The 13,918-nt window shown below is 53.7% G+C and overlaps 6 protein-coding genes across 6 annotated transcripts; 3 read left to right on the top strand and 3 right to left on the bottom strand.

The window, feature by feature from the left end:
- Positions 1-1,485: 1,485 nt before the first annotated feature.
- Positions 1,486-2,787, bottom strand: AYO21_04274 (hypothetical protein; the record flags this gene model as incomplete). Its single annotated transcript, XM_022654247.1, has 3 exons — positions 1,486-1,804; positions 1,904-2,032; positions 2,150-2,787. The coding sequence occupies 3 exons, from the start codon at positions 2,785-2,787 to the stop codon at positions 1,486-1,488; spliced, it is 1,086 nt and encodes a 361-aa protein (XP_022513524.1).
- Positions 2,788-4,327: 1,540 nt separating this feature from the next.
- On the top strand, positions 4,328-5,305 carry AYO21_04275 (hypothetical protein; the record flags this gene model as incomplete). Its single annotated transcript, XM_022654248.1, has 1 exon — positions 4,328-5,305. One exon carries the CDS (start codon positions 4,328-4,330, stop codon positions 5,303-5,305), a length of 978 nt encoding a protein of 325 aa, XP_022513525.1.
- A 294-nt stretch (positions 5,306-5,599) lies between these two features.
- Positions 5,600-6,134, bottom strand: AYO21_04276 (hypothetical protein; the record flags this gene model as incomplete). Its single annotated transcript, XM_022654249.1, has 2 exons — positions 5,600-5,791; positions 6,006-6,134. 2 exons carry the CDS (start codon positions 6,132-6,134, stop codon positions 5,600-5,602), a joined length of 321 nt encoding a protein of 106 aa, XP_022513526.1.
- Positions 6,135-6,820: 686 nt separating this feature from the next.
- Positions 6,821-9,287, bottom strand: AYO21_04277 (hypothetical protein; the record flags this gene model as incomplete). The annotated part of the gene is made up of 7 exons (XM_022654250.1): positions 6,821-7,416; positions 7,485-7,851; positions 7,906-7,977; positions 8,028-8,487; positions 8,540-8,786; positions 8,847-8,972; positions 9,026-9,287. 7 exons carry the CDS (start codon positions 9,285-9,287, stop codon positions 6,821-6,823), a joined length of 2,130 nt encoding a protein of 709 aa, XP_022513527.1.
- Positions 9,288-10,274: 987 nt separating this feature from the next.
- Positions 10,275-10,901, top strand: AYO21_04278 (hypothetical protein; the record flags this gene model as incomplete). Its single annotated transcript, XM_022654251.1, has 2 exons — positions 10,275-10,589; positions 10,647-10,901. 2 exons carry the CDS (start codon positions 10,275-10,277, stop codon positions 10,899-10,901), a joined length of 570 nt encoding a protein of 189 aa, XP_022513528.1.
- An 886-nt stretch (positions 10,902-11,787) lies between these two features.
- On the top strand, positions 11,788-13,257 carry AYO21_04279 (hypothetical protein; the record flags this gene model as incomplete). Its single annotated transcript, XM_022654252.1, has 2 exons — positions 11,788-12,581; positions 12,726-13,257. 2 exons carry the CDS (start codon positions 11,788-11,790, stop codon positions 13,255-13,257), a joined length of 1,326 nt encoding a protein of 441 aa, XP_022513529.1.
- Between the last annotated feature and the right edge of the window lie 661 nt (positions 13,258-13,918).

Raw genomic sequence — 13,918 nt, forward strand, 5'->3', positions numbered from 1 at the left:
AGCGACGGAATTTTCCTGACCCGGTCTCTGCTGCCTGTATAGGCTAACCGAGTGCCCGCGGGTCCATCTGGAGCCCAAATACAGGGTTGGAGCAGACTATCGATGCTCGAGAAGCCATGACAAGGATGTATCTGAGTCAGGAGAGCGGTATGGGACGACGTGGGATGGGGAAGGAGAGACGCGGAGAAGGGGGAGATCAGTTGTGGGATGTCGAGAGTCCTGGACTTTGTTTGCTGTGGTTTTCCCTCCAGTTGGCATAAATGGTATGCGTACACTCCGTATGTTGTAGAGGTCATACCTTGTAACCAGCCCTTGAGTCTTCATCAGAAGGATACGAATATCCGCCTTTGTACGACTGCTCCAGTCCTCCTGTCGTCTACCCCAAAACAGCGGGCACAGAGTCTGGGGTATCGAGGCGGAGACCAAAAAATCCCTCGGACCCGCCCACTGATTGCCATGCCACGTACGCTTTCATCGAGCATGTTCATACTTTCCCTATGCCGCTGTCGGATGGGGCCGGCACATCCAAACATACTTTTATGCCAGGAATGCGGAGGTGATGCGAGTCGACGACTGCGGGATACGTTGGGAATTCTTGTGAAACAGTGGTAGACATCATTTGTGCGGACTGCAAACTCGTCCGATTTACCGGGGTTTTCCTTCTCGGGGACAAAGGGACTTCGGTTCTCGGAGGACATGATTCTCTATTAAATCGATTGATATGTTGATGGTCGGATAAAAAGTACAAATTGCTGACTCGTTGCCGCCCCCATTGCACCGACAAGGTCTTGTATCTCGTCGGCCACTCGCCCCCACTACCGAGGTCAAAATATCCTTGGGATGAAGTCTCCCATCTTCACGGATCTGAATGTTGTTCGTCCACGACATGCGATCCTCTTCTTTAGAAGAAAGAGTCTTCGTTCAGGACACGAAGCGAGAGGGAAGGTCACAAAAGAATTCATCAAAAGCTTCAACAAATGGCCGAGCCCGCTAGTGCAAGGCTGTTTACATACTCCTTCCTTAACAAGGCTAATAGTTGCTTTTTTCTGAACTTTTGTTATGTTTATCGCACGGGACAAGACAAGACAGCATGCATGAGAAACGATCATAACACACATCTTATAGAGATCTATAACTACCTTCTTTCCGCGCGGTCCTTTACGTCGAGGCATTGGAAAAGTCCCACACGTGCCCCGCATAAGGCCGTGGGCCAAGTTCACTTTGCCGTTGACAACAAGAATTTTACCTTTTGCCTTGGCGGTCTTTGCACGGCGGCATACTTGCCTGGAGCAGCCGCCAAGGTCTAGCAAAGTTTAGGCTTCTTCCTGCTTAACTTTGTCCTTTTGGCGCCCCCTGGCACCTGTCATTATCATATCTCCACCTCCACCTCTTCCACTTGTGCGCATATAACGTATGTGAGTAGACGACTTCTAACATGTATTCCCAGCCTATCCTAACTCGCTCCTATCACACTGACTTGGACACTTAATGCACACCGTGATCCTCAAAGTCATCCAGCCCATGCTGATGCGGATGACCCGTCCCAAAGAGATCCTCGTCATAGCCGCCATCGTGTCCCTCCTCATACCCAAACCCGTCCTCGTCGCCCATGTCGCCGTGGTCCTCATAATCGTGGTCCGGATACCCTTCGTGGTCCATATCTGCCTGAGAATAATGCTGCTCATCCTCACCATGCTCAAAGTCTCCACCGTGCCGATTGTTGATGTGAGGCTCCTCTCCACCTGCGGGATCCTCATCCATTGCATGATCTCTCGGCGGGGGTAGGGGGTGATCGACTGCAAACCTGACAGAAACCAGATCCCCGTTAGCCAGGCACGCCCCTCGCGAAGGAAATCCCCTTTCCGGAAAAGGTATCACTGGAACGGGGAGAAGATCAACTTACTGCGCTCTGTCGATCCTGTCATCCAACGCGGGCAACGCCGCCATCCGCATGTCGGCTTGTTCTATCACGCCGATGTGTCCCTCCCCGGCCGCGTGTCGTCCAGACCACTCGTATCTCCCGTTTGCCTCGCTACACGCGGTCACGGTTGTGTCAGAGCAATTCCCTAACTAAACAACTTTTCTCGACCTGGGCAACCAAGCGAAAAAGTACTCGGGGCTCTTCTTGTAAACCCTGGGACTGACTTACGTGACCATCGACTCCCGCTGTCTCTTTAGCATATCCAACTGCGAATGCGGCCCGTTCCTCGCATCCATCGGGTTCTGGCGTATCTCCTCCATTTGGCGTTGCAGCTCGTGCTGCTTCGCCTGCTCGACCTTGTATTGCTCATGCTCACGGTCTCGGGGGTTGGTGGGATCGTGCGGCAGGAAGGTGCTGTTGCCTAGCGCGGTCTGGAAGTTGCCCTCTGGTGGCGTCGCCGGTGGCGGGTATTCATCATACTCGGGCGGAGTCTGGTATCGCTGCTCGGGCTGTGGCGGGGGTGGCCTGCTAGCGGGATGCGCTGTCGGCGCGTGAGCGGGGTGTGGTGTCGATGTGCTCGCGGGATGCGGTGCTGGCGCGTGAGCAGGATGCATTGTCGATGTGCTGGTAGGACGCGGTGCGCTGAGGGGATGGGGTGCTGGCCCGGGAGTCGGATGGGGTGTCGCTGTGCTCGCGGGATGGGGTGCTGGCGCGTGAGCAGGATGCATTGCCGATGTGCTCGTGGGATGGGATGCTGGCCCGGGAGTGGGATGTGGTGTCGCTGCACTCGCGGGATGTGGTGCTGGCGCGTGAGCGGCATGCGTTGTTGACCCGTGAGCGGGATGGGCTACTCCGTGAGCAGGCATCTCTCTCTCTCTCTCTCTTCTTTCCTTTTGGTCGAAGCAAACGTTCAGATGTCTAAAATATATGCTCAAATAGGCAGAAAGAGGACTGATTGACCAAGAACGATGGGGATGACAAGTCTCGAGGAGCAACTCTACGTGCAATATTTATACATGTACCTCGTACATCTCTATCTTTGTCTTTGTCCTTTCACCGTCATCAGCCCTTCCCAGCCTGGCTCAGTCAAAAAAAAAGCCCCCCCCCCATATCGAAACCCATTCCCAGATCCGGAAGTAGAATCTCGTTGTTGTCATGTGCCGTGCTAACAAGTGAGTTGATGCGATCATCCAGCGCTGGATATAGCTATTTCCGTAGCCGTGGCCATAGCCATGGACATAGACATAGACGATTCTTTCTTCGCTAGCCAAAACGAAACATTATTGCCCCTTTCAGTAGCTGCCATAGAGGTGGAATACGAGGAAAAAAGGGCTGACTGCCTAAAAGCTTTTGGATAAGGCGCGGCATTGGTATATTATAGCTCGAATGGAAAAACGCCACGGGGTAGATCGATAAGATGGCTGTCAGCTCTAACTAAAGCCTATTTCTGGTCTAGACTGATTGACGGTGAGATCGGACGCCCCCCCTCAAGCTCACAGACCCTTTGGAGTGCATGAGCTGGGCCGAGGAAAGGGACCGTGCGCAGCGTTGACGTAAACGGCCCTGGGACTCTGTATAGGATCAGCTTCAAGGTCATTAGATGCATCGAGACATGCGAGGTACATGACCGACAACAGTGGGTGGAGTAGACAACTCTCTCGAGAAAGTGTCTTCGAGAGAGTGTCAACTACCCGAGGTTCATAAGGATGACTATACACCTAGTCGTGCGGGTTTCCCGAACAGGGAAATCTTGTATAATGGTATATTGGCAGGTCAGGTCTATTGAAGTGGTCCCGATTCACGAATCGACAGTGTCATCTATTTCCCTTTTCGGAATTCACGTGACATGGCCTTGCCGCACTAGACTGTCTTGGCGGTCTCGGTCCGTTACATACACTAGGCCTTCCCTCGGGCACCGTGTTTTCAAGCCACATGAGAGACGATAGGCCGCTTCTAACAATAGGATAGCTTGATAAGGGCCCCTATGTTAGAAACGGCCTGTACGTGCGATCAAGAAGCGGGATGTATAGGGACGGCTCACTCGATTCACCCTGACTCCCGCGCGACTGGGACGAGGGTACTCACTCGTAGGGCGGCGTCACCCTCGTCCTGATTGGGGGTGAGGCGCTTCCCCATCACCATGGAGTGCTTGGCAGCGATGTTTCTCCGCAGCAAAGAAAAGTTTCGAGCAATAAATGAATGAACGCAAGCGCTCGCAAACGCATTTTGATACTTTGTACAAACCTGCGCTAAAGACGCAACAAAAAACCCGTTATTCCGATCAGCGCAGTCGGTCTCGAGTTCTCAACTTTGTAAATTTCGAGCCTCGAGACGACAACTCTCTGGCCTATTGCTCCGGTCCTCCCTCAAGCCGCAAACCACCACTGTCCAGCATCACCGCCCAAAATGCGCGCCCGCCGGAGCAAGAGATACCGCAAAATCATGGCGGCCTACCAGCGGGGCTTCTCGTTCCACGAACCCTATCAGGTCCTCCTGGACTCCCACTTCCTCAAGACGTGCCACTCGTTCCACATGCCTCTGCAAAAATACCTCGAGAACACGCTACACGGGCAATGCAGGATCTTCGTGACGAAGTGTACCCTCGCAAAGGTCATGGCGGACTGGGAAAATGTCACCAACAAAGAGGGCAAGGCAAGAAGAGGGCCGCCGCGGCGACCGGATTTCCTCCCTCCGCCGACAGAAGTCCCTCTGCGGCACTGCAAGCACAGGGACGACGAGGGCCAGGAACTGGGCGTCGTGAGCGAGGCTCGCTGTCTCCTCGACCTCCTGGCAGGTCAACCGCACGGCAACGAACACGCCAAAAATAAACAGCACTACATCCTGGCCACGGCGGACGCTGACGAAAAGGAGGCACGGGCCAAGGGATTCATCGACGTGAAAGAGAGGGCGAGATTGATCCCGGGAGTGCCGGTCGTGTACGTGAAGCGGAGCGTGATGATCCTGGAAGAAATGAGCGGTGTCAGTGAGCGCACTGTCCGGTCGCAGGAGAAGGAAAAGTTTAGTCAAGGATTGATCGGATTGGCGTCCCGCAAGAGGAAGAGAGGCGAGGGAGAAGAGGGAAGTGAGGACGACGACGATGACGATCTGCTTGCGGAAGAGAAGCAAGGCCCTAAAATCAGAGGGTTGAAGAGAGCAAAAGGACCGAATCCGTTGAGCGTCAAAAAGAAAAAGGTCAAAGTCTCGTCAGCCAGCGGAGCAGGCCAACATGACGGAGAGGCCGTGGTGCGGAAAAAGTCCAAGAGAAGGGGTACTAGAGGGCGGCGAGAGACGAAGAACAAATCTACGTCGGACCCTCAGAATGGAGGTGAAGCTGGCCAGGCGACTATACCTGCTTCGGCTGCGACCGTAACAGCCGAAGCATAGCGGCTAGAGCAAGCGATGAGCTCTTAAGAAGTTATGGAGTTGAGAGGAGTTTCTGTTTTTTTATCGAGTCCCTGGACATGAACGAGATACCCCATCCATGACGGACCTTGAATGCCAATATTTCCTTTTCAACCTGCTCATCCCAGGTGGACACTGCCTACCATACCACATTACGCTTACCCACAAACTATGATCGTTTTTTTCACTTCTCTTCGTTTCCCCGTCGCAGCCTCGCCTCTCCCTATGTCTTCCAGCTCCTCTTCTCCCTTCGCAGACCCCTTCACTCACTCACTCTTACTTGGCCAAAAACGCTCTGCCGTATATGAGCAGGCCCGTGACGGCCAACACGCCTAGCCCCGCGGGGAGGGGTTTGCCCGTCTTGATGGCGCGGGGGATGCTGCTGCCGGCGAGCAACACAGAGGCTAGGAGCGCGAGCTCGACGCCGTACGGCTGTTTCTTGGAGATGCGGAAGCCACCGAGACCGTACTGCAGTAGGGGAGGTGACAATGGTCGCTTGCGTTAGCCAAGACTTCTTCTCCTCAGGGTATGGTGTGTTCGAGAACAAGGAGGGTAGGGTAAACAGTGAAGACGCCAAGAGTCCGAGAAGTAACACGGCTATAGCATAGGTAACATAGCACACATGCGCCGTTCTGGGTCGGGTCGGGTCGGGTCATGGCGAGGAAAGTGTGTGTTTGCGTACCAGGATTCCAACCGTGAGGCCTGCGGTGATGCTGGGGATACTGCCCGTGCGCACGTAGCCGGTGATGCCACCCACCGAGGTGAGCGCCGAGAGGATGTATGCTGGGACTTCGGAGGCCTGTGCACCCATCGCCCACGAGACGAATGTTAGTAACTCCGTTCTCTCTCACTCATTTCTTGCTATTATTGTCCAGGGGGCATGGAATTTCTTCTGTGAAGAGGGCGAGGAGGTGGGGGAAGGGTGGTGGTGGTGTTGGTGTTGGTGTTGACGATGATGGTGGGGGGGGAAACAGAGGGAGGGAGACTGCGGGTTGGCGAACCATTCTTTGCTTTGTTTTGCTCTGCTCTGCTTTCTACTTCGAGTCTGCCACGTTCTCCGTGGGGTGCGTTCGTCGTGCTATATCTGGACACGAAAAAAGACAATCTAATTATCAACTCGCAATACCAGGGTCGGGGTGACAGGACAAGGGGAAGAAGTTCGACTTGGTGCTATCAATAAATTGTCATCCGATTTCGACAGGTGACGTGACGTTTCCGCAGGCCGTTGCTGAAGGGGCAGCTCCAACGCTTCGGAGCTGATCTCTTCCGTCCGCCGAGCCTGACTCCGACTCCATTGGCACTACGAGGTACTAAGACACGCCACAGACAGCCTTCTACAGGGACTTATTGGGAGGGAAACAAGGATACTGCGCACTTGCAGACCTGTTGCTGAACATGGAGTGTTTGAAACCATTAAAAATTATATTACCTCAAGGCTGGTCCCGGACCCGTCGTGAACACCTGTCTATATGCATAAGTGTAGGTATATATCCGTCATCATAGAAGAAATTTGATAGCCAAGCACAGCATGGCCACGGTGCTGGAAAGGGGCCAGCTGTTCAAAGAAGCTACACCATTGGTATTGGTGTTGGTATCGTTGTCGCTTGAACTGCTGGAGTTCGTCGTAGAAGGAACGTTTGTCGTATTCAGAATGGCAGTCCCGTTGCTTGCATTTTGATTGTTGCTTAAGCTAGTGCTGTTCGTCGTTGAATTGGTATGTTTTTGCGACACCTTGGGTTTGTTGTAGAAGTCGCGGATAACGATGCTTGCCTGTTCAGCTAGTCCATAGGTCGAGGCCATAAGATGTGCTGAGAATGATATAGGTGGTACGCTCGCGTCGGCGACACGGACGTTGGACAGCCCATAGACGCGCAGATTTGCGTCGACCACGCCACCTTGCTCAAGAGGCAGCATGGCACACGTGGAAGAAGGGTGGAATTCTGTAAATATCACTCCACGGAGCCAGTCTTCCCATTCCTGGTCAGTTTGAACGTCTGGGCCGGGCCACGTCTCTTTGGTCATGCTGCTGGCTAACGGTTCAGTTTCGCCCAACCGACGAGCGAGCTTAACGCCCTCGCGTAAGATCTCAACGTCTGTGATGAAGGGAGTCAGTTTAAAGGTCTCAAAAGTCCATCTAGGGGACACAAAGAAGAGCACATACCAGCAGGATGATTCAGATAATTGGGATTGATGACAGGATAATCCAGTGGATTAGACGAATTGATGGAGATCTGACCATGGCTGAATGGATGCTGGAGGTTGGCTCCGATTTGGATGGAACCGTCAGTGCTGAGTCCAATGACCAGCTCTATTAACCCGATTGGACTCGTGAGAATGGTGTTTGCGGTTGTGCCATAAATCGCCTTGTAGCCGGAGATCACGCTCGCGTCGGTGCTCGTGTCCGGGATGAATTGGTCAATTTCGCCCAAGATGCTGCTTTGAAGGCCGGGGACTCCGTTGCCAAATAGAACCGAGGAATTCGCATAGGCGGTGGCGCTGTTGACATATGACAAGAAGGCAGGGTCGTTCTGTGACCATTAGCCAACGAGTCTGAAGTGGATTGGGAGCTGTCCAGACTGTACCTTTTTGGAACCATCGTCATTGTATATTGTGCCTGCAGTCTCTGCATCCGTGTCCCATGTTACGGTGACACTCTGTTTCAGTCAGCAGGCGTTGTTGATGGCAGAAAAGAACGGCAGCTTACTATGTGATCTTGAAGATGCTGGCCGACACCAGGAAGCTCTGACACGACAGGAACACCTGCCGCATCTAGGACGTCCTTTGGCCCGACACCACTGTATAGTAGAACAGCCGGGCTGCCAACGGTACCAGCAGCAAGAATGACCTCCTTCTTGACTCCCACTGTAAGCTTGTTGCCACCTCCGTTCAGAACATATTCGACTTGGTGGGCCGTGAGGTTCCCGCCAGAAGTATTGTTGAAGATGATGCGGGTGACCTGGGCGTTGGCCAGAACATCGTAGTTGGGACGTGGTGGCAACGGATCGAGGTATCCAGAACGGCTGTATGAACGCGTCCAGTTGGTCGGGTTAACAGCGACTGTAGCGACGTACGCGCCCCAATTGTCACCACCGTATGCGTCTTGTGTGGTACCTACTCCAGCGTTGTTGGCAGTGCTGGACCACGCACCAACGAGTGGCAAAGTACTGATAAGGTGGTTAGTCCATATTCATACGCGTAATAGTGCAGGGAACGTACAAGCCTGGGTAGGACATGTGAATTGGCCCTTGGTTACCGTGGCTTGCCGGGTTGAAAGTGATGGCAGCCTCTTGTTGAATGGAAGCATCGACAGGCGGGCCAAATGTCTCACTCTTCTTCATCGCGGCGAACATGGAGTCCCAAGACCAATTGTCGGCGCCGTCCATATCACCCAGCATAGCTTGCCAGGCATTGACTTCGATTTCACCCGGTCGGTTCAGGTACATTCCGTTGATGGCAGAGCTGCCTAGATAAACCACCCCGAGTCAGTTCCCGTATCGGCACAGTCAGAGAAAAACAGACGAACCTCCAAGGACCTTGCCTCGAGGCCATGGGCACTGGGAATTATTCGCGTTCGGTTGAGGTGTGGTTTGGAACGCCCAGTTGAGTTCCGTCGGCCATAGCGACTCGTAATATGCATATGCAGGTGTGTCTGCCCGCTGGTTAGCAATTGGGGTGATTTATCAATGGAAAGGGCGTCCGCACCTATTCGTTCTCGAAACTCGTCTCCATCACCACCAGCCTCGAGGACAAGAACCGTGTGGTTCGCATCTTCTGACAGACGCGCTCCAAGCACGAGACCGGCCAAACCTCCACCCACAATGACAAAGTCGTACGAGTCGGCAATGCTCGTGCTGTCAATGATGTTGCGTGCTCGAAGATGGGGTTCCCTGGGTTCGTGTGCAGAGGGAGCAGCGGCCACTATCCCAGCGCCAGCGGCCAAAACGAACGACAGAGAGCACCGCATCTTGTATCCTGCATATACCAGTACTGTTGTGTGAAAGACGAGGATACGCGCAGGGCGAAGGCAGAGATAAATGGAACGGCATATTGAAAGAGACTAAACAACCCCAGTGCCCGTGGATATTCATATCCGTTGACACTACGGAAGCCAACGCGCAATAGCAGGCTGGTAGCGGTTGATGTGCGATGGGTCAAAGACTTCCAGCCCACTCTTTTAAAATTATGTACACAACTAAAACTTTAGCAATCACCAATCGAGCACACGTGCTCTATTCCCAGTCGAGTCAGGTCGGCCAAGTAGTGTGTGGAGCATGGCAGTGCCAACATTTTTGAGCAGGTTCATGTCTCGCCAAATGGTTGATCTCGCGAGTTTGCCAGCCATCATGGGTAGCATGTATTTTTTCTCCCATCGACCGACCAGGAGTGGAGACTTTGACAGCATCCAAGATAACGAACGGCGCTTGTACTCGCGGATTAGGGGCGGGCGATCTTGACTCTGGAGGAACCCATGCGACTGGTTCGGAGGGTCAGAGGGTTTCAGCTTCGCGAGGGTCAAAAGCACCCACTGGAAGAGGGGCAGGATGGCGTTGACTGGAGACGAATCGGTGGAGTGATGATTTGCAGAGGGTAATAAAAAAGAAAAACAACAACAATTGATTGTGAGCATGTGCTGTGGTGGTTCCCCAGGACGGGGGCTTGACGTACAAAATCAGGGGCGGGAAAGTTAAAGGGGGTTAAGCTCATGCCGGTGAAACTAGCAGCCGACACCCTCGGCACAAGCAGGCGAGGCTGGCGATTGGGCACGTAATGGGTGGACATAGGCAAAGTCCGACCTTGTACCGTTAGGGCAGCACCCTTCGCCTTCCCAGAACGGGCTCATGCATTGGTGCTGGCCACGTTGCCTCACAACTGCTTTTTGACACATGCGCTCGATGCCTCAACCAGCCTCTTTGAATTAGTCGATCCTCACGAACAATTAACAGTTGTCACAATGGCGAAGAAACCTGCGGCTCAGTCTCCCGCCACAAAAACAGCTGCTCCCGTTGGCGGCGCTGCCAAACCTCCTGCTGCAGCATCACATACCATCAAACCCTCTGGAACCAACACCTCCAATCCGGCTCCTATCAAGCCTCTACAATCGAGTACATTATCTCCTCGCTCATCTCCACAGGAGATCATCATCCATGTCTGGAACAAATACCTACAAGATACACCTTCGCGGACCATGCTGTTGGATGTCTTCATGGCCTGGCTAGTGGTGGTTGGTGGTCTGCAATTCCTCTACTGCGTGATAGCTGGCAACTATGTATGTCTCCTCCCTATTTCCATTCGATGACTTTGCTGACCCGTCGTGCAAATGCAGCCCTTCAATGCCTTCCTTTCAGGCTTCTCCGCCGCCGTAGGCCAATTTGTTCTTACCGCTTCATTACGCATGCAAACCTCCGAGAAAGCACCCGCGGGCGCATCTACGACAACGAAAAAGTCGACGACAAAGACTATCGATGGGGTCACCGGAGAATTGGTTGAGAACACAAAAATCAGTTCCGAAAGAGCGTTTGCTGATTTCGTCTTTGGGAGTCTGATATTACATGGGTTTTGCGTGAACTTTATCAACTGAAAGAGAAGAGAGGAACCAATGCGATACCCGGTGGTCACGGACATGCTGTACGAGCTTGCAAACCTTCCGAGAATTCATGACATTGATTCGACAACCCAAGCTGGTGGTTGTCCTCGATGCACTTTCGGCTAAAGTGGCGGACGCTTCTTGGTAGCGGGCGTCAGATACGAGTGTCTTTGAAGAGCGCGTCAAACTCTGGCACAGCGGATAAAACCTTGACGAGACAGCACATCAACTGTACTCGTACACAAAAGTAGATGTATACTACAGGAAAGGAATCAATGGCGGACTTCGACTTCGTCTTGGCCATACTGGCAAAGTCTAAAGAAATTGTTATGCCTACAACACTGTCGTCTCTGCAATCAAGACCCTGATCCAAACAAGATGTCAATGAACGCGGGCAATTACCCTTATTATTTTCGTGTGATTGACGTGCCACCCTCTAATTATTCGGTACCAATTTCCGTTACAATTTCTCATCTCGTATTGGATCTCCCGCATCTCCTCTTCCACACTCTGAGCAGCAAAATAATAATATTAGATATCAGGTCCTCTCTCCATGGCATATCCTGACTCTTTTATCCTCCCAAACACCAATGTCGAAGTCTCGTTTCCCCTCTTCTACCGGTAAGGACACACCGCTCACTCGAGCTCATCGTGAAGGGGATTGATTTGATCCAACCTGAAACGCGCTCCAGGGCAGAGTGTTTCACGTTTCAGGTTTCAAGATGCTCACACTTGACAATCATGAACGCCCGCCAACAGAAACCTCTTGCTACTACTACTACCACTGTTTCTCGCTCCCATCTCTTCGTTGTGTGCTGCGTTTCCTGCATTTGCTACCGTGTGTTTTATTAATCCTGTTTATCGTTGTTTTTTGGTCAGTATGAAGACCGAGCTGGCCTCTGTCCTTGCGGTGCTATGTTTTCTTAAGCCTGTCCTTTTGGCGAGCGCGCTGGAAGCGCCCGCCGTGGCACATCAAGACCACCTAATTCTTCAGAGCGACAGTGCTATCGAGACCGACGAGGGCGGTACGGTTCGTGATGGGTTGGTCCGGGGTTCAGGGCAAGCGGAGGGCGACACTGATACCGACACCGACAACTCTTTCGACGATGATTTGGATGATTCTCCTTGGTCCCATAGACCAGTCTGTACCGAGTACTTGGACGAGCTAGAGGACCAACTGTGCGTCTACACGGACGCGACCTTCAGCAACGGACGGGGCATATCGATCTTCACGACGCCTCGGATTGCCGACGAGTTCGCCACGCTGCTGCCCTTCCAGGATCCCGGTGCGCTCTCTTCCCGCGGCATCAACCCCAACAGCGATGCGGACAGGCCCTGGTACACGGCGCCAATCCCAGGCAAAGGGGTGGGCATGCTGGCGTCACGGGCCTTGCAGCGCGGCGACCTCATCACCGCGCACACCCCGTACCTGCTCGCGCACATGGAGAACGTCCTCTCGACACCCGAGCGCGAGAGGTTCCTCCGCATCGCCGTGGACCAGCTCCCCACAGCCAGCCGGGACGTCTATCTCAACCTCGCCAAGATCTACGGCGAGCCGAGCGTGGTGGTTCAGGACGTGGTCAAGGCGAATGCCTTTGAGATGGAGGTCGGTGGGCGGATGCATCTGGCCGTGTTTCCAGAGGCGTCGAGGATGAACCATGCCTGTGCGCCCAAGTGAGTTCTTTTCCCCCAATGAATAACACCTCATCGCTACCCCTTTCCCTTTTCCCTCCAGAACCCCGGTCCCATCGCATTCATCCTTTCCGACTGCCTTGTGTGGCGTGGCATAACTAACTCAACCTCTTGTTAAAACTCCAGCGCACAATACTTCCTCTCACCGACACTGCTCACGCACTACGTGCACGCGGTGCGACCGATCGCGGCGGACGAGGAAGTGACCATCTCGTACGCGCCGCCGCTGCGGCTGCACGCGGACAGACAGGGGTATCTCCAATCGACGTTCCACTTTGGATGCACGTGTGCGCGGTGCACGGCGACGGCGGAGCGGACGGTGGCGGACGCGGACAAGGCGACCGAGGACATTATCGCGCTGCAGTGGGCGTTGTCGCAGTGGACGGCCAACTCGACGGCCAGCGTCAAAAAGGCCGAGATGCTCGTCGCCCTGTACCGCCGCGAGGGCCTCGACGCGTTTCTCGATGACGCCTACGGCCACGCCGCCCTGACGTACAACGCCGCGGGCAGCGCCAACGGCGCCAGGAAATACGCGAGGTTGGCCGCGGAGGCAGCCCGCCTCAAGTACGGGCCCGACGCCGACATGGCCAGGGAGTGGGACAGGATTGTCAGGGATCCGACGAAGCATTCGAGCTGGAGGAAGAGGAAGTCGCCGTAGCGGGTCCGTGTAACGACGACATCGCCGTTGCCGTTGCCAGAATAATGTATTTGTATTATATCTTGACTGGAATGTCTGGACAAAAAGCAGATCGTCGAGAATGAGATGAAAGAATCTGTGGTACATGGTGAACCACATAGATTGAAGGGGGGGTTATGTTCGACTACAACTACTCATCAACTCTCTCTGTGTTCCCGGCTCTTCATCTCAGCCTCATCCCGCACCCATTCACTCACTGCTTCGCCCTGCTGCAATTCAGTCCTGATCGATCGGGCCCGTCAGTCCCACACATGGTTCCATTTCACTCATCCACCCATCAATCCGAGCATCCCTCATAATGCATATTTTTGTCCCCTTTTTCCCAACCTTCGCTCCCCCCTTGCTTCCTGTGCCCCGAAAGATGCGTGTTATATAATGACAGTGGGTAAACCTTGAAAACCTGCACACAGATGCGGAGAACCGGTGAAGAGGTCCAGCGTGGCTTGACATGTTGGATGCCATTCCATCCGTCCTGAAGTCATCCCCGGCGAACTGCTGCGACCTCCCTTATGCACGCGGGTAGTGATGCAACAAATAGACAGTTTGCCCTCGTCGAAGAGAGCAACAACTGAATCCAATTCGGTAATGACAGACAACCACAGCTGAAACAGATGACGAACCG

This window comes from Fonsecaea monophora (assembly GCF_001642475.1).
Source record: "Fonsecaea monophora strain CBS 269.37 chromosome Unknown Scaff23, whole genome shotgun sequence".
Taxonomy (NCBI): Eukaryota; Fungi; Ascomycota; class Eurotiomycetes; order Chaetothyriales; family Herpotrichiellaceae; genus Fonsecaea; species Fonsecaea monophora.